The 24,465-nt window shown below is 48.2% G+C and overlaps 1 protein-coding gene across 5 annotated transcripts in view; it reads left to right on the top strand.

Annotated features, from left to right (window-relative positions):
• Positions 1 to 24,465, top strand: part of PACS2 (phosphofurin acidic cluster sorting protein 2) — a 78,776-nt gene that overhangs the window by 43,255 nt on the left and 11,056 nt on the right. For 3 of the 5 annotated variants that reach the window (XM_077128361.1, XM_077128359.1, XM_077128362.1), the window contains exons 5-10: positions 4,924 to 5,086; positions 5,575 to 5,648; positions 5,989 to 6,069; positions 7,120 to 7,179; positions 23,300 to 23,457; positions 24,232 to 24,322. In XM_077128361.1, coding sequence (XP_076984476.1) covers positions 4,924 to 5,086; positions 5,575 to 5,648; positions 5,989 to 6,069; positions 7,120 to 7,179; positions 23,300 to 23,457; positions 24,232 to 24,322 — 627 coding nt within the window. The remainder of the gene's footprint in view (positions 1 to 4,923; positions 5,087 to 5,574; positions 5,649 to 5,988; positions 6,070 to 7,119; positions 7,180 to 23,299; positions 23,458 to 24,231; positions 24,323 to 24,465) is intronic. The other 2 variants (XM_077128363.1, XM_077128360.1) reach the window with 1 other exon arrangement.

Here is a 24,465-nt window from a genome sequence, read left to right as displayed (position 1 = left end):
GACCCCACCCCGGGATGAGGCTGGCCTGGGTTCACGTCCTATGGTTTTTCTTGGGAGTTCAGTGACTGCCCAGTGGGCACAGGTGCTGGCTGCGGAAGGGAGGCTGCCACCGGAGCCGCTGCGTGTGCTGGGGCAGCGGCAGGGCACAGACAAACTAGAAGGGCGCCTCCCCACACGGCAGTGCCAGCGGGCCCCCACCGCCCAGTGTGGCCTTGACCACACCCACCTGCCTGCAGACACGCTTCTGGAGTTGGTGGGTGCCGGCCTGCAGCCTGGGAGGGGGTGCAGTGATGGGCACTGAGGGCAGAGGGCAGCTGGTCAGCGTCTCCCCCGCCACTGCAACCCAGGCATCCTCTCCCTGCCAGCTGTCTGTGCAAGACCTTGATTATACTGCTTACACAATTTTGTATTTTTGTCACACATGACATGCAGCAGTGTTTTGTGTCATTAAAATGTTTCTGAAAACGAAAAGGGAGGGTTAGCCTGAGTCAGGGAGGGCTGAAGGTCATGGGCACGTGGCAGGGGGACGGGGAGAGGGAGAGCACGGCACAGCCAGCTGCCCTCAGGCCTGTCCTCTTGAGAAGACAGCTGGAAAAGAGCCGCAGACCCCGAGGCCCACTGCCCTGGATAGCAGCAGGGCGGTTCCCTAGAGTGCTGGGTGGGCACCCAGAGGCGAAGGCACCGCCTCCAGCAGGAGGTAGCACCCCAACAGCACTGACAGTTGTCAGAAGGTCCATGGCCACCAAGGGCCCAGGACAGATGGGTGGACGGACAAATGTTGTCTGTACATGGAATGGATTATCGCGCGGCCATGAAAGACATGAGGCCCCGATACACAAGATAACATGGATGAACCTGGAGGACGGCGAGTTGAGTGAAGTGAGCCGAATACAACAGCGAATACATTTGAGTGCATTGGTAGGAAATAAGTAGAATAAACAAATTCACAAGGTCGGAAACCAGAGTACAGTGGGCCGGGGAAGGGGCGGGAAAGGGGAGCTAATGCTTAATTGGTTGAGTTTCTCTTTGGGGTGACGGAAAAGTTCTGGCAGTGGATTGTGGTGATGGTACAGCTTTGTGAACGTAAGTAACACCCCTGAATTGCATAACTGAAAGTAGTTAAAATGGGAAATTTTAGGTTTTATATATGTTATCAGAACAAAAAGTATTAAAAATGCTCTTATTCAGTGAATCCTAACGTCAGCTATGGACTAGAGGTAATCGTGTAAGTATAACGATATCAGTTGGAGCAACACAAAGTAGTGAAAATAGAGAAAGCGGGGGATAGGGAGCAGTACTCCCTGTGTGGTCTCCCTGCAAGCTCACTGCTGCTGCGACTGTAGCAGTTTAAAGAAGGAAAGAATTCTGTGGCCTGCCAGAACCCCACACACTTCAGGGGAGCCCGGACCCCGCGATTCGGACTTTGCCCCATGGCTGCCCGGCACTGCGTTTCTGTTCTAAGCCTCCCAGTTGTGGTGTTCCAGGACGCGTGGACCCCAAAACACAGTGGGGTCCTGGCACGCCGTGTCTGGCCCCCACCCCCGGCTTGGGAGCCGAGCCGCCCTGGTGAGCCTGGGAGGTCAGACACCCCAGCCCTTTTCTGCTGGAGGATATTGCAAGTTTCTGGGTCGAGAGAAATAAAAGTTAATTTAATGATAAAGGCTGAATAATACCAGAATAAAGGCGAGCACGAGGGCAGCGTGAGGGGCTCAGCTGCCCCTGGCCCCGGGCATGCAGTGTCCACTCCTGACGCCCTGCATGGGCTGCCTACCCAGTCACCTGTGAGCCTAATTTTTTTTTTAACTTTTTTTTATTAATTAAAAAAAAGTAACAAAGTATTAAGATATCATTCCATTCTACATATACAATCAGTAGTTCTTAATATCATCACATAGTTGCATATTCATCATTTCTTAGAACATTTGCTTTGATTTAGAAAAAGAAATAAAAAGACAACAGAAAAAGAAATAAAATGATAATAGAGAAAAAAAGATTATACATACCATACCCCTAACCCCTTGCTTTCATTTACCACTAGCATTTCAAACTAAATTTATTTTAACATTTGTTCCCCCTATTATTTATTTTTATTCCATATGTTCTACTCATCTGTTGACAAGGTAGCTAAAAGGAGCATCAGACACAAGGTTTTCACATTCACAGAGTCTCATTGTAAAAGCTATATCATTGTTCAATCATCATCAAGAAATATGGCTACTGGAACACAGCTCTACATTTTCAGAAAGTTCCCTCCAGTCTCTCCGCTACATCTTGAACAACAAGGTGATATCTACTTAAAGCATAAGAATAACCTCCAGGATAACCTCTCGACTCTGTTTGGAATCTCTCAGCCATTGACACTTAGTCTCATTTCCATCTTCCCCCTTTGGTTGAGAAGATTCTCTCAATCCCTTTCTGTTAACTCTCAGCTCATTCTAGGGTTTTTCTCAGTCCCTTCATGCTGAGTCTCAGCTCATTCCAGGATCTCTGTCCCACGTTGCCAGGTAGGTCCACACCCCTGGGAGTCATGTCCCTCACAGAGAGGAGTAGGGTGGTGAGACTGCTCGTCATGTTGGCTGGAGAGAGAGGCTACATCTGAGCAACAAAAGAGGCTCTCTTGGGGGTGACTCTTAGGCCTAAATTTTAAGTAGACTTGACCTATCCTTTGTGGGGTTAAGTTTCATATGAACAAACCCCAAGATTGGGGCTCAGCCTATAGCTTTAGTTGTCCACACTGCTTGTGAGAATATCAAGAATTCAACTTGGGGAAGTTGAATTTCTCCCCACTCTCACCATTCCCCGAAGGGGGCTTGCAAATACTTTTCCAGTCACTGATTAAATCACTCTGGGATTCATCGGGGCATCACTCGGGACAAACCAACAAAATCTGTGAGCCTAATTTATGGGCCTGTGGCAGAGCCTGGCTTCACCCTTCCTCACATTGGCGCTGAGAGCCATGCTTTTCTTATGGGGAGCCCTGGTTCTACTTGGGAGCCAGCTTGCGAGGGAGGAACCATGAGACATAGTAGGAGCCAGAGGGTGGGGCAGGAGCCGGCTGGGGGAGGAGCAGGAGCTCACCAGGGGTTGGGGCAGTAGGAGCCAGAGAGGGGGGCAGGAGCCGGCTGGCAGCATGTGCCCCACCTCGGTGGGCAGGAGCCATCACTCCTGCCCCTGCCCGCACGACCCACCATCTGAGCTGAATTCTTGATGCCTGGAGGCCAAGGCCCTGGGGCTCTCTCCCCGGATCCTTCCAGAACAGCCCTCCCTCAGCGCCTTGGTGCAATGTAATCTGCTAAATCTCATTTTACTGGGATCCACTGCAAGGACTCCGCCTTCCTTAAACTTTACTTCTGAACTGACAATGTTCATACTGTTCTGGGTGATGTTCAGATTGGTGAAGCCAGCAAACCACCACAGACAGGAGAGGAGGGTGTGCACTCAGAGCTCTGCTGCACACGCACATCATACCCATGCACACCATGTCACGTGCATATCACCTTGACACACATGCCATATCTGACACATGCAGTCATCTCCATGAACACCATGTCACTACCGTGCACATACACATCACATCCACGCACACCATATCACATTCATGCGTGTCGCCTCCACACACCCCACATCATATTTGTACACATGCACGTCACCATGCATACACACGCATCCATGCACACCACCCCACTTCACATCTATTCAGTTCATGCATGTGCATGTAACTATGGGGTAGGTATATGAGTGTTGGTGTAAAGTTGCCACTGATGGTTCTTATTTTGTGTTTCAAATGATGGCAGAGGTGAGGGTTAAAATAAAAAAAATTTATTTTCTGATTTGACTGATTAAGGAATTGACACCATTATACCTCAGCCCCAGAAATTTAAAAAAGACCTGGTTCATAAAATCCCAATGTCTGGATCTACCAACCAAATGACCCCAAAAGACAGCTTCTAAAATGTGGAGCTCAGTCCGTGACTGTTCCTGACATGGTTGTTAAAATCCATATGTGAAGATGAATTGATGAGCTGTCTCAGACAGGTGTGCAGCAGAGCTGGGCAGGGTGGACACGGTTGTCGATTCCAGGTGCTGCCATCTGTGTGTATCCGTCCCAGGTGCCCCCACCCTCTGCATCTGTCCCGGGGGCTGTCCATCATGTCAGTCTTGGGCACTCCTGCTGTGTGCGTCCAGCCTGGGTGTTGCCATCCATGTGTGTCTGTCCTGGGCGCTGCCATCCATGTGTGTATCTGTCCTGGGCACTGCCACCGTGTGCATCTATCCTAGGTGCCTCCATCTGCGTGTATCTGTCCTGGGTGTGTCCCACTGGGTACGTCCGTCTGTCCTGAGTACCTCCTTGTGAATGTGTCTGTCCTTTGTGTCCAAGTGTGTCTGTCCTGTGTGTGTCCATTTGGTCTGTAGCACGTGGGGTACCCTGTGCTGCCCTCTCAGCATTGGGAACCTCCCACCTTAGAGATGGCAGGGGGGCTCCCGAGGGCCAGGCCTGTTTGGTGTTGACACCTGCTAAGATGGCTGCAGGCCCCTAGACCCTCATGGGCTTGGCGTGGGAATCCCGTGGGCATGGGTATTGTGCCCAGTAGCCCCCGGCTGGGCCCAGCCTGACTTCAGGTGCTGTTTGCAGCTGCTGAAACCCAGGGCTGCCTCCACTCACGGGCGGGTCAGGGAGGCCTGGGTCCTGCTGGGTTTGCTCTGTGGGGACCCTCCTGTCCACTGTCCTCCAGACTGCAGCTGTGCCTGGCCCTGGCCCCCTGCTCAGGCCCCTGCCCTCTTCCCGTAAGTGTCCTGCCAGATGCTGGCCCTTGTCCCTGCCAGGAAGGGGAGGTTCCCCCCAAAAGCCCACACTGTGGGCAGGTAGTGAGGTCCCCAGGCGAGTGTCCCAGGGGCCACTGACGCCCTCCTGTCCACCCCCAGGTGATGCAGCACCCCCCCGAGGGCGGCCAGGTGCTGAGTCTGTGCAGCAGCCTCAAGGAGGCCACCGTGAAGGTGGCGGAGATTTGGATCTTCTCACTGTCCAGCCAGCCCATCGATCACGAGGACAGTGCCATGCAGGCCGGCCCCAAGGCCAAGTCCGCGGGTGAGTAGGTGCTGGGGTGAGGCCGGACAGTCAGCTCATGGCACTGTTCTAGAAGCAGTTGGTTCGGAGAGACCCCGAGGGTCCGGTTAAGGAGGTAGACTGGGCAGTGCTGTGCCCGGCTTGGGAGCAGTCTGAGGTGCCATGCCTGTGGGTGCCTGCTGGTCCTGAGCCAGAGGGGCCGGGGTGGTGAGCCAGGACGGAGGAGGGGACATGACACGGCTGGGGTGCCACAGGATGGGCGGAGGGCTGGAGAGTGACCATCACTGGCCAGGGTATTTCAGCCCCTCCTTGCCACCCGCTCCCCCACTTCTCCCCCTTCCCCCTCCCCATGGCCCAGCCACTCTCCCGTCCCCCGGGGGTGGGGTCCTTCCTGTGCAGCTCTCAGCTGCTTCCTCAACTCCAAGGGGAGCCCCCAGTTCCCATCTCTGCCTCATTGCCCGCGGGGTGGAACCCCAAGGTGCCCTCCCTTTTCTTGACTGGTTCCACAGACAACTACTCCGAGGAAGAGTATGAGAGCTTCTCCTCTGAGCAGGAGGCCAGTGACGATGCCGTGCAGGGGCAGGTAACCCGGGGGGGCAGGGACAGATAACCTGAGGGTGGGGTGGGGGCGGGGACAGGTGACCCAGAGAGTTGAGGGTGGGGGCCTGTGACCTGATGGGGGTGGGGGCAGGTGACCTGATGGGGTGGGGGCAGGTTACCCTGGGGGCAAAGGTGGGGCAGGTAACCTGAGGGGAGACACAGTGACTTCCAACTTTGGACCCTGCCCCAGAACACCAGCCCTGCCCCCCGGCCCCCCCGAGCCTTCTCCTGGTCCCACAGCACCTCCTGTTGGGATGCCTTTGGGAGATAGTGGAGGAGCCCCAGCTGCTGTGGGTGGGGCCTCAGGTACCATGTCTCTGCAGGATTTGGACGAGGATGACTTTGATGTGGCAAAGCCCAAGAAGCAGCGGCGATCGCTAGTAAGAGCGACGTCCATGGCCAGGGTCGGTGGAAACTGGTTTTACTAACACAGGGGTCTGGGAGGTTGGGGCCCGGGCTGTCCTGGGGTGGGGGGCTTGGGGGATGGGCACGAGCTGTCCCAGAGGGCTGTGCGTGTGTGTGTGTGTGTGTGTGTGTGTGTGTGTGTGTGTGTGTGTGTGTGTGTGTGTGTGTGTGTGCAGCCCCCTGGGTCTCTGGGGGTTGCAGGCAGCCCCTAGGGGCACTACCATTAGCTCAGCCTTGGGAGCTAGTACAGGTCAGGCTCCCAGGTTTGCTGTGGCTCCAAGGCATGGCCCGCAGTTAGTCCTGGGAGCCCAAGCAGCAAGCATCCTACCTGGACCTGCTCGGGACGGCCCCACATGGGGAGCACAGGGTGCTCTGGTCCTGCTGCATGGCCTCCCCCCACGGAGGCCAGGGTAGTGGGTGGCAGGAGTGACAGGGCAGAGCCCACAGCCAGGGAGAGGCGTTTGTGTCCCAGGGCTGGCAAACAGGCCCCGAGTCTGGCTCTGCAGAGCCCCTGGGGTGGTGGCCATCCAGCCCTGGAGGCCTCATGCTGGTGAGGGGCTGTGGGTTGCCCCCCCTTGGCGCCTTGCATTGGGAGGGGGCTGGGGCGCAGGCAGCGCTTCAGAGCTCTGCTGTGTGTGCTCTGCCACCATGAGTGCAGCCCCTTCCTGCCGCAGCACCAGCTGCCCAGCTGCAGCCTCAGTTCTAGGGCCCGAGGGCCAAAGGGAAGTGGGTTATGGGGGCCTTGCTTGGGGTGGGCCAGGGCTCTGCAGTCTGGGGGCCCAGGAGCGGCAGGGCCTAGATGTTCTCTGCGAGCCTCCCGAGAACCCCCACCCACCCTGGCTCCCTTTGGTGTCCCCTGACTCTGTCTCAGCCTGACCACAGTGGGTGGCTTCAGATGCCGTAGGAAACGCCCCCACAATGCAGCCTCTGGGGGTCGCTGGCATCCCTAAGCATTGTGGCATGTGGAGCTACACCCGCCCCTGCCTGGCCGCGTGTGTCCCAGGGACAGGACCACTCACGCCTGACGCTGTGTCCTTCTTCACTTGCAGCAACAAAACTTCAAGCAGAAGGTCGTGGCACTGCTGCGGAGGTTTAAAGTGTCAGAGGAGGTGAGTGAGCGGCCATGACCCCTGGGCATGCGGCCCGGTGACCTGAGTCTCCTCTGCGCACACCTCCTTGTGAGGCCGGGTGCGGTGACCGCAGACCCTTAAATTTCTTCCTCTGATGTTCTTCTAGTCTCTACATTTTCTACAGGGAGTCTGCATAACTTTGAAAGTCATTTCTTAATAATGAAGTTAGAGAAAAATGACTTCCTGTTTTGGATTTCTAAAGCTGCTGGAACGCAGTGTGCCCGAAATGGGCTGGCCTTGACAGTGGGGTTTTATTAGGTTACAAATTTCCAGTCCTAAGTCCATGAAAATGTCCCAATTAAGGCATCAACAGGGTGGTATCTTCTCTGAGGAAAGGTGGCTTTGGGGCTCCCCTGTCATATGGGAAGACATGTGGCAGTGTCTGCTGTCCTCCCCTCCCAGCTCTGGCTGCCCTCTGCCCCTGGTTCCCATGGCTCCTCTCTGAGCTCCTGTGGGTCCTCCCTTAGCATCTCTGGGGCTTTTCTCTCTAAGCCCTCTCTGGGGATCATTTCTCTAAGCCCTCTCTAAACTTCCCTGAGTGTTTTTCTCAGTTCTCTTGGCTTTTTCTGCCTTTTATCCTCATAAAGGGACTCAGTAAAGGCTTAAGACCCACCTTGAATTGGGAGGGTCACATCTCCATGGAAACACCCTAATCGAAAGTTCCCACCCACAACCTGTCTGCCCCCCTCCCCCCCAGGGATGAGTTAACAGAACATGGACTTTTCTGGGGTACATAACAGCTTCAAACCAGCACAGTCCCCAAGTTCTGAGCTCACAGTGCAGAAGTAGTTTAAGTTTAAGCCCTGAAACAGTGTCAGCTCATGTGGTCGTGACAGTGCTGGAAGCAGTCGCCACGTGTCCACACAAGCTCCTGTTTAGCGAATATAGATACAAGCACAGAGAGAGAGAGAAGTATTTATAGATGTGTATTTGTACAGATTAGTATACGCATCAGTTGCCTTGCTCCATCAAGTATCTAGAAATAAACTTAACCAAGATGTAAAGGATTTGTACCCAGAAAATTACAGAACCTTGCTAAAAGAAATAAAAGAAGATGTAAACGAATGGCGAGACGTTCCGCGATCGTGGATGGGAAGGCTAGATGTTGTTAAGGTGTCAGTTCCACCTGGATTGATCTACGGTTCAATGTAATTCCAATCAGAATTCCAACAGACTATTTTGCAGAAATGGAGACACTAATTATCCTATTTATTTTGAAGGGTAAGGGACCTCCAATAGCCAAAAACATCTTGAAAATGAAGAATGAACTGGGAGGTATCACATTTCCTGACTTTAAATCACATTATAAAGCCACAGTGGTCAAAACAGCATGGTACTGGCATAACAATAGATGTATTTATCAATGGAATTTTATTGATAGTTCAGATATAGTCCCTTATTGATTTTTAAAGACATTAATTGACTCATAATGTTTATTGCTCTGTAGTTTCAATAATACTGACCACAGGACATCAATATCATTCTGATTTTAGCTGGGAACCTGTGTATGTAAAAATATTCATCTGTCTCATGCTAACAAAATAGACATGTAATTTGCAGCCCAAGGAAGGCAATATAATTTTTCGTGCTGGAAGTTGCAATGCTTCTTTCTCTCCCTTTCGCCACTGGCCCTGAGCTATTCAAGAGAGCAAGCACTTGGTCACCTTGGCATAGGAGGGCCGCGTGGCTGAACTAAATGGTGCCGTTCACTCCTGCTTGGCAGGAATAGGCATCACCCCACCTGAAGGAAAGATTGGAGGGGCATTTCTCCCTTTCATTCTGACACTGGGTGGGAGGTAGGACTTGGCTCTGAAAGAAAAATTTTTCCTCTTTATTTTATTTCTCATTTACCTATACACTGGATAAAGGGAGTGTCAGTCACAAGTTTTTGCAATCACACAGTCACACGATAAAAGCTATATAGTTAAACAATCACTATCAAAAATCAAGGCTACTGGGTTACAGTTCAGCAATTTCAGGTATTTCCTTCCAGCTAATCCAAAACACTAGAAACTAAAAAGAAATATCTATATAATGAGACAGTAGTCATAACCATTTGTCAAATCCTAACTTCTCAGTTGCAACTCCTCCCTCTTATTTGCTCAGTCTCTCAATCTTCAGGAATATCTGGGCAATGACCAGTTTAACTTCTTTGTGCTGGAAAGGGATGTTAAACTTATCCTATTGATTTTGGTTAGGCTCCCAAGACCACTCAACTGGTACAGAACAGTGTTTTTAATAAATGTTGTCAGGAGAACTGGATATCCATATCATAGAGATGTAAGAGGACCCCTGTCACACACCCTATTAAAAAATTAGCTCACAATGGATCAAAAGCCTAAATATAAGCATGAGTACCAAAAAACTCCTAGGAGAAAATGTAGAGAAACATCTTCAAGATGCTTCTTAGACTTTACATCCAAAGCACAAGCAACAAAAGAAAAAAATAGGTAAATGGGAACTCCTCAAAATTGAATACTTCTGTGCTTCAAAGGACTTTGTCAAAAGGGTGAAAAGGCAACCAATTCAGTGGTAGAAAATATTTTCAAAACCACATATCTGATAAGGCTTTGATATCCTGTATATAATGAAATCCTATACCAATAAAAAGACAAACATACCAATTTTTAAATGGGCAAAAAACATAGACATTTTCCAAAGAGGAAATACGAATGTCCAAAAAACACGTGAAAAGATGCTCAGCTTCACTAGCTGATAGGGAAATGCAAATCAAAACCACAATGTGATTTTATCTCACACCTACGAATGGCTGCTATTAAACAGGAAACTACAGGTGCTGGGGAAGATGTGGTAAAATAGGAACATTTGTTCACTACTGGTAGGACTGTAGAATGGTGCAGCCGCTGTGGAGGATGGTTTGGCAGTTCCTTGGGAGGCTAAGTACGGAGTTGCCCTGTGACCGGTCAGTCCTGCTACTGGGGATATACCCGAAAGATCTGAAAGCAGGGACGTCAACACACATTTACACATCAGTGTTCATCGTGGCGTTATTCACAGTTGACAAAGGATGGAAAAAAGTGTCCATCAACCGGTGAGTGGATAAACAACATATGGTATACACGATGGAATATTGTTCAGCAGTAAGAAGGAATGAAGTTCTGAAGTATGTGACAACATGGATGAGCCTTGAGGAACTCTGTTAAGTGAAATAAGCCAGACACAAAAGGACAAATATTATATAATCTCACTAATATGAAATAATTATAATATGTAAACTCATAGACATATAATCCAGAATATAGGTTACCAGGAGATACAATGAGGCTAGACAATGGGGAGAGGTTGCTTAATATGTGCAGAATGTTTAACTAGGGTAAACTTAGACGTTTGGAAATGGGCAGAAGTGACCGGCAGCATGTTATTGCAAGAATACTTAATAGAGCTGAATGGTGTGTGAGTAGGGTGGGAAGGGGAAGTTTAGAGTCATGTATGCCACCAGAAGGAAAGCTAGAGGTTAAAACATGGAATGTATAGCACAGTGTATCTTGTGGTGGACGATGCCCATGATTAACTGTGCAATATAAAGAAGTTCTCTCATGAACTAAAGGAGTTAATAATAGAGGAGTTAATAGGAAGAAAATGTACCTGTTGCAAACTGTGGACTATAGTTGACGGTAATATTTTAATACTGCTTCATCAATGGTGACAAATGTACCTCACCAGTTCTATGGGTCAATAATATAGGGGGATAAGCAGTATGGGAGCCGTGCTGGTTTGAAACTGTCATGTACCCCAGAAAGGCCGTGTCCTTTAATTGTCATTCAATTTTGCTGGGCGGGATCTCTTTGATTGTTTCCGTGGATATGTGACCCGCCCAACTGTGGGTGGTAGCTTTTGATTAGATGTTTTCCATGGAGATGTGTCTGCACGTATTCAAGGTAGGGTTGCTTCCTAGAGCCCTTTAACAGGGAACCATTTTGGATAAAAACCCAGAAACATCAAAGCCCACACAGCCAGAGACCTCTGGAGATGCAGAAGAAGGATACCCCAGGGGAAGCCTTATGACATGAAAAGAGAAAGCTACCAGATGTTGCCATGTGCCCTCCCAGCTGAGAGAGAAACCCTGAGCTTCATCGGCCCTTTCTTTGGACTTGAGATATCTGTATTAGGGTTCTCTAGAGAAACAGAACCAATAGGAGAGATCTGTAAATATGGGATTTATAAAGGTGTCTCATACAGTTGTGGGAATGGAAGAGTCCCAAATCTGTAGAGCATGCTGTGAAGCTGGCAGCTGAAGGTTCTGGCCGAACTCCACAGGAGCGACTCAACTGGCTGGAGAAACAGTGAAAAGTCTGTCTTCTTTAACACTCTCCATCTGATTGGATTATCTCCTTGTGGGAGACATGCCTTAGCTTATCACAGATGTAATCAGCCACAAATGCAATCAACTGACTGATGACTTAACATACCAGCCTTCCAAGTTATCAGCTAGCTGTGAGATATGCTTGCAGCAATGGTCAGGCTAGTGCTTGCCAGACCAGACAACTGGGCATATCAGCTGACCAAGGTGACACCAGACCCTAACCATCAGAGTCCACCCCTTGTCAACTTGGCAGCTATACACATCACCTTGAAGCACACTTAATTTCCAAATAGAACACATCAACAGACATATGTTTCGCCTAACAATACTCACCTGTCCTGCATACAACTGGAAACGCACTACATCTCTGCAGGATCGGGTGCAGGTCCTTAGGCAACATTCGCTCTTAAAGTTCATAGCCTATGACTTAACTACTATGGTGTGAACAATACAACTTATGTCATATGATAAGAGGAAAACAAAATATTTGCTTTTGTACAGATACAAATTCATAACAAAACAATCCCATCGCAGTCCTTGTTTCTGTAACTGGTTATGTGGTCAGAATTCATATTTATCACTACCTGCTTCCACTCCCCATTCCATGTTCCCTTTACCGTCAGCATGCATTTCAGCTGGCCATGGTTCTTGGCAAGGTGGGATGACCCAGACGTTCATTCCTGAAGTTTCTGGGCCATTGGTAGTCCTGCCTGGATTGGGATGTTGCAGTTTTCCATTGACTCCATTTACTCACAGGGCATGGTAGTACTAAGAGACACCTGTATTTCAGGAAAACTCTTCTTTACTTCCATTGTAGTTGTACTCCTGCTTCCCCTTGATAGTCAGGATCAGTCACCCCAGAAAGTACAGTAATCCCCTTTTGTGCCTGTTGATTCAATGACATGAGAGGTCCAAAGTGGCCAGATGGCAGTCTTAATTTCCTGTTCAATGGAATCATTGTTGTGTCTCCTGGTAGAGGCACTCCTACTTTTGGAACTAAGATCTGTAGGCTAGCAGAGCAAAATTTTTTCTAGTGGATCACTAGGGGTGATAGCGAGTGATGCCACACCCATTTCCACTTCCTGATTTCTGGATCCTGGCTATGGGAGAAACAGCACCATAGAGTGGACACTGATTCAGAGCACACACAGTCCGTTTGAGAACATTGGCCCCGACCTGCAAGGTATTGCCACCTAGTTGGCACCATAATTGGGTCTCCAAAGGGCCATTCCACCATTCTATGAGCCCAGATGCCTCTGAATGATAAGTAATAAGGTAAGATCAGAGAATTCCATGAGCATGTGCCCATCCCCACACTTCGTTTGCTGGGAAGTGGGTTACTCCAGAAGTGATGCTATGTGGAATACCGTGATGGTGGAGACAGCATTCCATAAGTCCTCAGATGGCAGTTTTTTTTTTTTTACATGGGCAGGCACCGGGAACCGAACCCGGGTCCTCGGGCATGGCAGGTAAGCATTCTTACCTGCTGAGCCACCATGGCCCGCCCCAGATGGCAGTTTTTGCAGAAACATTGCATGCGGGGAAGGCAAACCCATATCCAGAGTATGTGTCTGTTCTAGTTAGAACAAATTGCTGCCCTTTACATGATGGAAGTGTTCCAATGTCATCAACCTGCTGCCAGGTAGCAGGCTGATCATCTTGGGGAATGGTGCCCTACTGGGAACTGAGTGTGGGTCTCTGCCACTGGCAGATTGTGCACTCAGCAGTGGCCGTACCCAGATTGGCCTTGGTGAGTGGAAGACCATGCTGCTGAGCCCATGCGTAACCTCCATCCCTACCACCGTGAACACTTTGTCCATGAGCCCACTGGGCTGTGACAGGAGTGGCTCAGGAAAGAGGCTGACTTATATCCACAGCATAGGTCTTCTTATCCACTTGATTATTAGAACCTCCCTCTGCTGAAGTCATCCTCTGGTGAGCATTCACATGGGACACAAATACCTTCATGTTTTTACCTCAGAAAAGTCTATCCACATACCTCTTCCCCAAACCTCTTTGTCACCAATTTTCCAATCATGTTCTTTATTAGTTTTGCAAGCTGCTGGAATGCAATATACCAGAAATGGAATGGCTTTTATAAAGGGGAATTTAATAAGTTACAGGTTTTCATTTCTAAGCCTATAAAATTGTCAAAACTAAAGCATCCAATGATAGATACCTTAATTCACGGAAGGCTGATACGTCAGAAACATCTGTTGTCAGCTGGGTAGTCATGTGGCTGGCATCTGCTGTTCCCTTGCTCCTAGGCTCCATTGCTTTCAGCCTCTATTCCTGGGGGGGTTCCTCACTTTGCTTCTCTGGGGCTGGCTTTCATCTCTTGGCTTTGATTCTCTCCAAGTTCTGGCTTGCTTAACATCTCATGGCAACATCTGCTGGGCTCCAAGCATCTCCAAACGTTCATGTCTCTAATCTCCAAGTATCGTCATCTGTGTCATCTCTGCTTTGAAATTTCTGCTGGTTCTGCCATTCTGTCTGTCATTTCTATCATTTCTGGCTCTCTCCCAAATGTTTCCTCTTTTAAAGGATTCCAGTAAACTAATCAAGACCCACCTAGAATGGGTGGAGTCACATCTCCATATAATCAAAAGGTCATAACCCACAATTGGGCGTGTCACATCTCTGCAGAGATAATCAAATTTCTAAACTACAGTGTGGATTAGGGATTAAAAGAAATGGCTGTCCCACAAGATTTGTTTAGGATTAAAGCATAGCTTTTCTGGGATACATAATACTTTCAAACCAACGCATGCTACTTCCAGGTCCTTGACCATCCAGCCAAACCATTAGCAGCAGCCCATGGGTCAGTATATAAATGCATCCCTTGCCGGTTCTCCTTCCAAGCAAAATGAACTATCATGTGCACTGTTTGAAGTTCCACCCACTGGGAGGATTTCTCCTCACCACTGTCCTTTAAGGACATCCCAGAAAGATTGTAGTGCTGTGCTGCAGCTGTCCACTTCTGGGTAGACCCTGCATGTTGTGCAGAACCATCTGTAAACCAGGCCCAAGTTTTCTCTTCCTCATTAAACTGACTGTAAGGAATGCCTAAGAGGCCATAGCTCTGGTCTGGGAAAGAGAAAGATAATGTGGCAGAAGTGGGGGCAATGGACATTTGAGTCACTTCCTCATGTAGCTTACTTGTGCCTTCAGGACCTGCTTGAGCCCTATCTCTAATATACCATTTCCATTTTATGATGGATTGCTGCTGTGCACGCCCAACTTTATAGCTTGGTGGATCAGATAACAACCAGCTCATGATAGGCAACTCGGGTCTCATGGTAACTTGGTGGCCCGTGGTTAAGCATTCAGACTCTACTAAGGCCCAGTAACAGACTAAAAACTGTTTCTCAGAAGAGTAGTTACCTGCAGCAGATGGTAAGGCTTTGCTCCAAAATCCTAAGGGTTTGCATTGTGATTCTCCTATAGGGGCCTGCCAAAGGCTCCAGACAGCATCTCTATTTGCCACTGACACTTCCAGCACCATTGAATCTGCTGGATCATATGGTCCAAGTAGCAGAGCAGCTTGTACAGCAGCCTGGACATGTTGCAGAACCTCTTCTTGTTCAGGTCCCCACTCAAAACTAGCAGCTTTTCTGGTCACTTGATAAATGGACTGGAGTTGCACACCCAAATGAGGAATAAGTTGTCTCCAAAATCCAAAGAGGCCAACTAGACATTGTGCTTCTCTTTTGGTCATAGGAGGGGCCTGATGCAACAGTTTATCTTTCACCTTAGAAGGGCTATCTCAATATTCCCCACACCACTGGATACCTATAAACTGATGTGGAAGGCCCTGCGTCTTTGTTGGATTTATCTCCCAACTCCTGACCTGCAAATGCTTTACCAATAAGTGTAGAGTAGTTGCTACTTCTTGCTCACTAGGTCCAATCAGCATGATGTCATCAATATAATGGACCAGGGTGATGTCTTGTGAACGGGGGAAATGATCAAGTTCCCTGTGGACAATATTGTGGTATAGAACTGGGGAATTGATATACCCCTTAGGCAGGACAGTGAAAGTATACTGCTGGCCTTGCTGGCTGAATGCAAACTGTTTCTGGTGGTCCTTACTGACAGCTATTGAGAAAAAAGCATTTGCCAGATCAATAGCTGCATACCAGATACCAGGAGATGTGCTTATTTTCTCAAGCAGTGATACCACATCTGGAACAGCAGCTGCATTTAGAGTTACCACCTGGTTAAGTTTATGATAATATGCTGTCATCCTCCAAGACCCATCTGTTTTCTGCATAGGCCAGATAGGAGAGTTGAATGGGGATGTGGTGGGAATCACCACCCCTGCATCTTTCAAGTCCTTAAGAGTGGCAGTAATCTCTGCAATCCCTCCAGGAATACGGTATTGCTTCTGATTCACTATTTTGCTATGTAGGGGCAGTTCTAGTGGCTTCCACTTGGCCTTTCCTACCATTATAGCCCTCACTGCATGAGTTAGAGAGCCAATGTGGGGATTCTGCCAGTTGCTGAGAATGTCAATTCCAATTATACATTCTGGAACTAGGGAAATGACCACACAGTGGATCCAGGGACCCATTGGAACTACTGTGAGATGGACCTGAGCTAAATCTCCTTTGATCACCTGACCTCTATAAGCCCCTACTCTGATGTACACCAGAGTTAGGTCTTCTGGAATTAGTGTCACTTCTGAGCCAGTGTCTAATAATCCCTGACATGTCTGATCATATTCTTTTCCTCAACGCAGTCACCCTGGTAAAAGTCCGTAGGTCTGCTAGGGGAAGGCTGGGAGAAAGGTTAGCAGTATCAATTTTGGGCAGTGTAACAGGATCCTTCCTTGAGGGTACCCGGCACGTCCCTCATTTGCTGGGCTCTGGGTCTGTAAACTGTCTCAGGTCTTGGAATTGATTAGGGGCGATGACTCTTTTTTTGTAATTCAAGTTAGACTTTTGTTTACTTGACCTGGAATTCTTCTTATACAGCTCATAAAATTTAGTAGACTACCCATCTGTTTTACTTCTAGGTGCCCCATGATCTACTAGCCAACACCACAAGTCTCTATGAGTCAGATTATTTTGACTGCTGCTTTGAGTCTGCTGTCTGTTATGACAGCCACACCCACCTTGTCTGTGGAGATTAACTGTTGCCACATGACTTTGGCCAACTCGGGATCCAATCATCACCCTTGTGTTTAAGGATTCCAGCTTAGTGACAGCAGTTCCCAGAGTAATATCTGACCTACAGAGAAGGGTGACAACAGAGTTCTTCAGGGATGATGGAATGAATTTATTTCTCAAGGTTCTGGTGAAAGATGTGTCTTTTGGACACTCCTGGGGTATGTGAGCAGGTCTTCCATGATAAGTCCACTCTAACACTCCCATCTCTCGAAGCCTCTGGATCCCCTCATCTACATTATACCAGGGCAGTTCTGGCATTTCAACCTCAGGTAATGTTGGCCGCCTTTTGATCCATGTTTTAGCCAACCACCCAAACAAACTGTTAATGCCTTTTCTGACCGCTCGAGCTACAACATTGAATGCAGAATCTTTGCTTAGTGGGCCCATATCAATAAATTCAGCTTGATCCAACTTTATATTCCTTCCACCATTATTCCACCTCCTTAATATCCATTCCCACATATATTCCCCTGATTTCTGTCTAAATAGATTGGAAAACTCATGCAGTTCTCTTGGAGTATAGCACACCTCTTCATGGGTCACACTTTGTACCTCACTTCTTAGGGCTTGTTGGGACTTTAGGTATAGATAGGTCTTGAAGAATAGAGGGGTGGTGGGGGTGGGTCATGAAAAGAAATAGAAGTGTCTTTCAAGCCAGTTACCTCAGGGCATTCCATTGCAGTTTCATCTGGTGAAACAGGATTAGCTGTTCCAGACAGGAGTGAGAACTGTTTCCCCAGGGGAGGTGGTTACAGGCTTAGCAGGCACTGAAGGATTAATCTCTTTAGGTGGAGGTTGTATGGAAGACTCCTCGGGGGAGACTAGAGGCTGGAAAGCTGTTTCCTCAAGGCAGGGTGGAGGTTGGAAGCTCTCAGGGCCATCCATTACAGGTCTAGCAAAGGCTCAGTAGATTCCAGGGATTCCCTCTCCCCATTGCCATCATTATCAAGCCATATATCCTCATCTCCAAGTGTCAGGATCCCATTCTTTTCCAATCAAAGCCCTTACTTTAACAGCAGACACCCTGCAAGGTTGAGATTGTAGTTTATGTTGTAAGTCTGCTACTCGTACAATGAGGTTTTGTGTCTGGTTTTCATAGATCTCAAGTCTGCAAACACAGGAAATAATATTGTCTTTCGGGGCATACATGGAAACTTTTACATCATTCATACAGTGCTGAAGTTGCAAATTTGAAGCCTTCAGCTCAACCAGCCAGTATCATTATACCTCTTAATTTCACAAAACTCTGTAAAGATGTCAAAAATATTACTACCCAGAGCCTTGCCTTGCATAAGCGTACAATTAGCAGAATCTAATGGTAATATTTTGCATATCTCTCTTGCCAACTCATCCCATGGACTGTCAGTGCCATCTTGATTACTGGAAACAGGGTCATTAGGGCCGTTGAGTCTAATCAGAGTCGAAAACCAATTGTAAAAACCCATTTATAAGATTCGGTTTCTCAAGAACCACTTCCGGTACCAAGATATATTAGTTAGGGTTCTCTAGAGAAACAGAACCAAGAGGAGAGATCTGTAAACACAAGATTTATAAAGATGTCTCATGCATCTGTGGGAATGGAAGAGTCCAAAATCCATAGGACAGGCTATGAAGCTGGTGGCTTCGATGAAGGGTCTAGATGAACTTCACAGGAGAGGTTCGCTAGGTGAAGAAGCAGTGAAAGAGTGTTTTTTCTCCATTAAAGGCCTCCAACTGATTGGATTATCTTGTTGTGGGAGACATGCCTTAGTTGATTACAGATGTAATCAGCCACAGCTGTGATCAACTGGCTGATGATTTAATAAGCCAGTTTTCTAGTTTATCAACCAGCCACGAAATATCCTTGCAGCATTGGGCAGGCCAGTGCTTGCCTGGCCAGACAGCTGGGCACATCACCTGGCCAAGTTAACACCAGAACCTAACCATCACGATATCTTTCTCTGGATGACTTAATTTGGATATCTTCACAGCTTCAGAACTGTAAACTTGCAACAAAATAAATTCCCTTTTTAAAAACTATTCCATCTTTGGTATACTACATTTCTGTAACTTATAAACTAAAACAGAAAGATTATGGTTTTTAATTTTTATTTCTTTCTAGAGTAATGAAAATGTTCTAAATTTGATCGTGGAGCTGTATGCACAACTATATGATACCGTGAGCCAGTGATTGTATACTTCAGATGGTTTCTATGGTGGGTAAATATATCTCGGTAGAATTGCATTAAAAATAAAGACATCTTGACACATGCTGCACACTAGAAACAAAACTCAACCTGAGGTGGGTCATAGACCTAAATGTAGTACCTAAAACTTAAATTACTTAAAATAAGCTTTAGAACTTAAATTTTAAACTCGAAAGAAATATAAATTTAAATTCTATAAAACTTCTAGAAAGAAACTTCAGCAATCTTTGTGACCTTGTATTAGGCATAGATTTATTTGGACCCAGTTAATGGTGCTGGAATGCAATATATCAGAAATGAAACAGCTTTTAAAAAGGAAATTTAATTAGTTATAAGTTTAAGTTCTAAGGCCATAAAAATGTCCAATTTAGGGCATCCAGAGAAAGATACCTTGACTCAAGAAAGTCCAGTGGCATCTGGAACATCTGTCAGCTGGGAAGACACATGGCTGGTGTCTTCTGGTCCTTTGACTTCTGGATTCAAACAGCTCCCCGGGGATGTTTTCTTTCTGCATCTCCAAACGTCTCCATCTGTGTGTACTCCCTCTGTCAGCATCCTCACATCGCTAAATGTCTGCATCTCTGTTGGCTCTGAAGCATCAGTGTTTTCTCCAAAATATCCCTGCTTTTAAAGAACTCCAGTAAATTAATCAAGACCCACCCTAAATGGGTGCAGTCACATCTCCACCTAATCAAAGGCCACGTACACAGTTGGGCATGTCATCTCCATGGGAACAATCTAGTTAAAGGTTTCCACACTACAATATTAAATTAGGATTAAAGGACATTGCTTTTCTGGGGTACACAACACTTTCAAACTAGCACAGACTCAAAAATTACATATCATAAAAGAAAAAATTGAGACATTGGGCTTAATCAAATATAAAAACTCTTGTTCTTCCAAAGACCCTGTTAAGATAATGAAAAGACAAGCCACAGACAGAAATAATATTTGCAAGTCACATATCTGAAAAAGGACTTGTATTCAGTATATACAAGAATTCTCAAAACTCAAGAAAGAACAGTCCAATTAGAAAATGGCCAATACTCACACACTACAAAACTTTGCTGAAATAAATTAAAGAAAATCTAAATAAATGGAAAAACTCTCCTTATTCATGAATTAGAAGACGTAATATTGTTAAAATGGCAAACCTCCCCAAACTAAAGTGCAGATTCAGTGCCCTTCCTATCAAATGTAAGCTGACTTTCTTGCAGAAATGGAAAGTGGATCCTAAAATTCTTATGGAAATGCAGGGGACCTGAAATAGACAAAACAGTCTTGAGAAAGAAGATCAGATTGAAATCAGAAGGACTCACACTTCCCTATTTCAACCCTTACAGTAGTTAAAACAGCCTGGGACACTTCCGGGCAGGAGCAAAGTGTGGCCAGAGGCAGGGGCTGGTGACACCCTGGCACCGTGGGGACGGTGGCCTTCCCTTGCCTCTTGTCGGGACCAGCGAGCCTGGCCCTTCTCGGCCTCCTGGTGTCACAGTCCATCCTGAACGGTCCTTGCAGGGGGCTGACCTCGCCACGTTGGTGACCCGTCCCGTTTGCGGCACTCTCAGCTGATAGCAGCTCTCACCCAACTCAACCCTGTCTTTGGCCCGCTGCTGAAAGATGAGCCATCTGGCATCTCAACAAGCATCATGGCCCTGAGGAAGGAGACATTGTCTCCGTGCTCAGGCTATTGAGGTCACGAGGAGAGTCCTCTATATGCACTGTCACCTCCCACCCCAGACCACCTCCTCGACTTCTGCATAAGGCTCTGCTGCCTGGAATAGCCATACCACACTCGAGGATCTTCTAAATGCAGTTTTTTTCCTGTCACTTTTTTTCCACTTTGATGTGTGATGTGTACTGTGCTGGTTTGAAAGGATGTATGGACTCTAGAAAAGCCAGGTTTTAATCAAAATCCCATTTCGTAAAGGTAGAATAATCCCTTATTCAATACTGTATGTTTGAAACTGTAATCAGATCATCTCCCTGGATGATGTGATTTATTCAAGAGTCGTTGTTAAGCTGAATTAGGTGATGACATGTCTCTGCCCATTTGGGTGGGTCTTGATAAATTTCTTGAGTCCTATAAAAAAGGAAACATTTTGGAGAATGAAGGAGATTCAGAGAGAGCCTAGAATGCTGCAGCACCACGAAGCAGAGAGTCCATGAGCCAGCGACCTTTGGAGATGAAGAAGGAAAATGCCTCCTGGGGAGCTTCATGAAACTGGAAGCCAGGATAGAAAAGCTAGCAGATGATGCTGTGCTCACCATGTGCCCTTTGAGCTGAGAGAGAAGCCCTGGCTGTGTTCACTGTGTGCCTTCTCACTTGAGAGAGAAACCGTGAACTTCATCAGCTTTCTTGAACCAAGGTATCTTTCCCTGGATACCTTTGATTGGACATTTCTATAGACTTGTTTAAATTGGGACACTTTCTTGGCTTTAGAACTGTTAACTAGCAAGTTATTAAATTCCCCTCTTTAAAAGCCATTCCATTTCTGGTATGTTGCATTCCGGCAGCTAGCAAACTAGAACATGTGCCTACTTAACCTAAGCTATGCCGAGTCTACAAAGTGTGTGTGCAGTCCTCTGAGCAAAGTGCATCTCTTCCTGGAGTCTGTGGATCTGAAGGTGGCTCCTGCCAACACACACCGCGAGTGTCAGCCCAGAAGCCGCTGCTCGGTGACCAGAACCCACCAGGGCCGCCAGTGCAGCAGCATGTTCAGAGGGGTGTCTGTCCTAACACGCTGAAATTCCACCAGCCCATATTTCCACAGTGACCTTCTACATTCTGCCATCTTTGGAAGTTTTTCTGCTTTCTGTGGGAGGAAAAAAAGCAGAAATACCTGCACAAGGACAGACACTTAAGTGCTAAAGCCATTAAACCCTTCCAAGAAGCACAGGGGCAAATTTTCATGACCTTGACTAGGCACTGACTTCTTACAATACCAAAAACACAAGCACCTAAAGAAAAAATAGATAAATTGGACTTCATCAAATTTTTTAAAAACTTATACTGCAAAGAATACTGTCAAGAAAGTGAGAAGACAGCACACAGAATGAAAAAAAAAAACAATTGCAAATCATGTATCTGATAAGGGACTCATAACAAGAGTATATGAAGAATTTCTACAACTCAAAAGACAGGCAGCCCAATTTTAAAAAATGGGCAAAAGACATGAATAGGTATTTCTCTGAAGCTTATTTCTCCAATAAGCACATTAAAAAGATGCTCAGCATCATTAGCTACCAGGGAAATACAAGTCAAAACCGGAGTGAGAAACCATATCATACCCACTAGATCAGCTGTTTAAGAAATGGAAAATTACAAGGGCTGGAGCAGATGTGGGGGAAATGGGGCACTCATTCACTGCGGGTGGGAATGTAATTGCTGCAACTGCTGTGGAAGACGGTTTGGCAGTTCTCAGATGGTTAAGTATAGATCTACCATATGATCTGGCAATCGCACTTTTGGGCTTATACCCAAATGAATTGGAAGCAGAGCCTCAAGCAGATATCTGCCCACTGATGTTCATAGTGGCATGATTCACAATTGCCAAAAGGTGGAAGCAACCCAAGTAGCCATTGACTTCTGAATGGATAAATAAAATGTGGTCTGTATGCACAATTGGAATGTTACTCCGCCGTGAGAAGGAATGAAGTTGTGAAGCGTGTGACAACATACATAAACCTTGAGGACGTTGTATCGAGTGATGTAAGCCAGGCACAGAAGGATGAGTAATGTTTGATCTCACTGATTTGAAATAGAATAGACAAATTCCTTGAATCAGAAACTAGAACATAAGTTACCAGGAACTATGGTGGGGAAAGGGAATGGGGAATTAATGCTTAGATTATGTAGGGTTTTTAGTTGCGGGGATGATGGTTTTGGTCACGGACAGCAGTGACGGTGGCACCACGCTGTGAGCGTAACTAGCAGCCCTGAATTTTATATCTGAATATGCTTAAAAGGAGAAATCTGAGGTTGTGTATATGTTACTAGAATAACAATTAAACAAGAAACAGCACAGGACTGTCCAACACAAAAAGTGGCCCTTTGTAAGTTCTGGACTACAGTGGACAGGCAGTACAATGATGCCCACTGACAAAAGTGCGACTGTGGGGACCGTGTGTGTCAGGGGTGTTTGGGACTCTGTCCTTTCTGCATGAGTTTTCTAAACCTACAGCTTCTCTAATTAAGAGAGAAAAAGGCATTGGCTCTGGGGGAACCGTTCAATGTGAGGAGCATGCGATGCATCGGGGTAGAAGGAACTGGCCTGGAAGCTATTGCTGGGAGTCCTGTTGGGGTGGCCTAAGGCGGCGAGCCTGTGGGGCTGCGATGGATCAGGGCTCCCTGACCTGGCGAGGGCCGCGCCCCGCCGTGTGCGCCTTGGGCTCACCGCCCACCCTGGGCTCTCCAGGTGCTGGATTCGGAGCAGGACCCTGCAGAGCAGGTGCCCGAGGCCGAGGAGGACCTGGACTTGCTATACGACACGCTGGACATGGAGAACCCCAGCGACAGTGGCCCTGACATGGAGGATGACGACAGCGTCCTCAGCACCCCCAAGCCGAAGCTCAGGTGGGCCCTTGACCGTGGTGGGGTGGGACCCACTAACTCTCAACTTCTCCAGGGGCCCCGGGGGGCCAGGCCAGTGGGCAGCCAGGCGGTGGTGGCTGTGAGGGGGGACAGTGGGGGCACCTTGAGGCTGTATAGGCCAGCCAGTGGGGAGGTGGCTGCTGGGCACACTCAGGGGCAGTCTCACTGGAACCGGCTGGGGGTGACAGTGGGGAGGGTGGTCAGGGGCAGCTGGCACGAGGCAGGAGGCCAGGCCCGGAGGGGCAGCTGAGGCGGCAGTGGGGGCTCTGTGTAGGAGGCAGAGGTTCTGCCAGGGGTCTGGGCCAGGGCTCCTCCCAGGTGCTGGCAGGGGCGGCGGGGAGGTGCCCATTAGGGATGGGGCTTCCCTGACTGCTTCGCAGAGCCGCGGGGCTGGGGGCCAGGAGCTGCCAAGGAGAGGGGGGTGCAACATGAACTCAGGGGCGTGGGGCCCATGAGCTTTGGTTTTGGAGACTTAAATGTAAAGCACAGCCGAGCCCCCAGGACCAGCACACCCCACGCAGTCCCCAGCTTCTGACTGGCCGCAGGACTGAGCCCCACCAGGCTAGCAGGAGTAGGGGGCTGCTCACACCTCCGGGGCCCCTCCTCTTGAGGTGCCCTCTGCTCAGAAGTTCCAGAGGGACCTCCCCACCCAGTAACCTTGGGAGCCCTCTCTGCTCTGCTGTCAGACACCCCGCAGTCCACAGGTTCCTGGGCTTTCACTCCGGCGTCACTCTGCACACCCTCCCCCCACTCCAGGCCGTACTTTGAAGGCTTGTCACACTCCAGCTCGCAGACGGAAACCGGGAGCCTCCACAGCGCTCGGAGCCAGAAGGAGCCACCAAGCCCGGTGGGTGGGGAAGGGCTGGGCAGGGGCTGAGACAGGGGGTCTGCTGCCCCCCAGGTGGGCTCCCTGGGGAAGGGGAGCTGTCCCGTCCTGCCATGTGGGGTGTGTAAGTCACTGCCCACATTGGAGCTGCACCCCAAAGAGCC

This window comes from Tamandua tetradactyla, chromosome 14 (genome assembly GCF_023851605.1).
Source record: "Tamandua tetradactyla isolate mTamTet1 chromosome 14, mTamTet1.pri, whole genome shotgun sequence".
In the NCBI taxonomy this organism is placed as follows: Eukaryota; Metazoa; Chordata; class Mammalia; order Pilosa; family Myrmecophagidae; genus Tamandua; species Tamandua tetradactyla.
The sequence above is the reverse complement of the archived record's forward strand: the minus strand, read 5'-3'. Positions and strand labels throughout refer to the sequence as shown.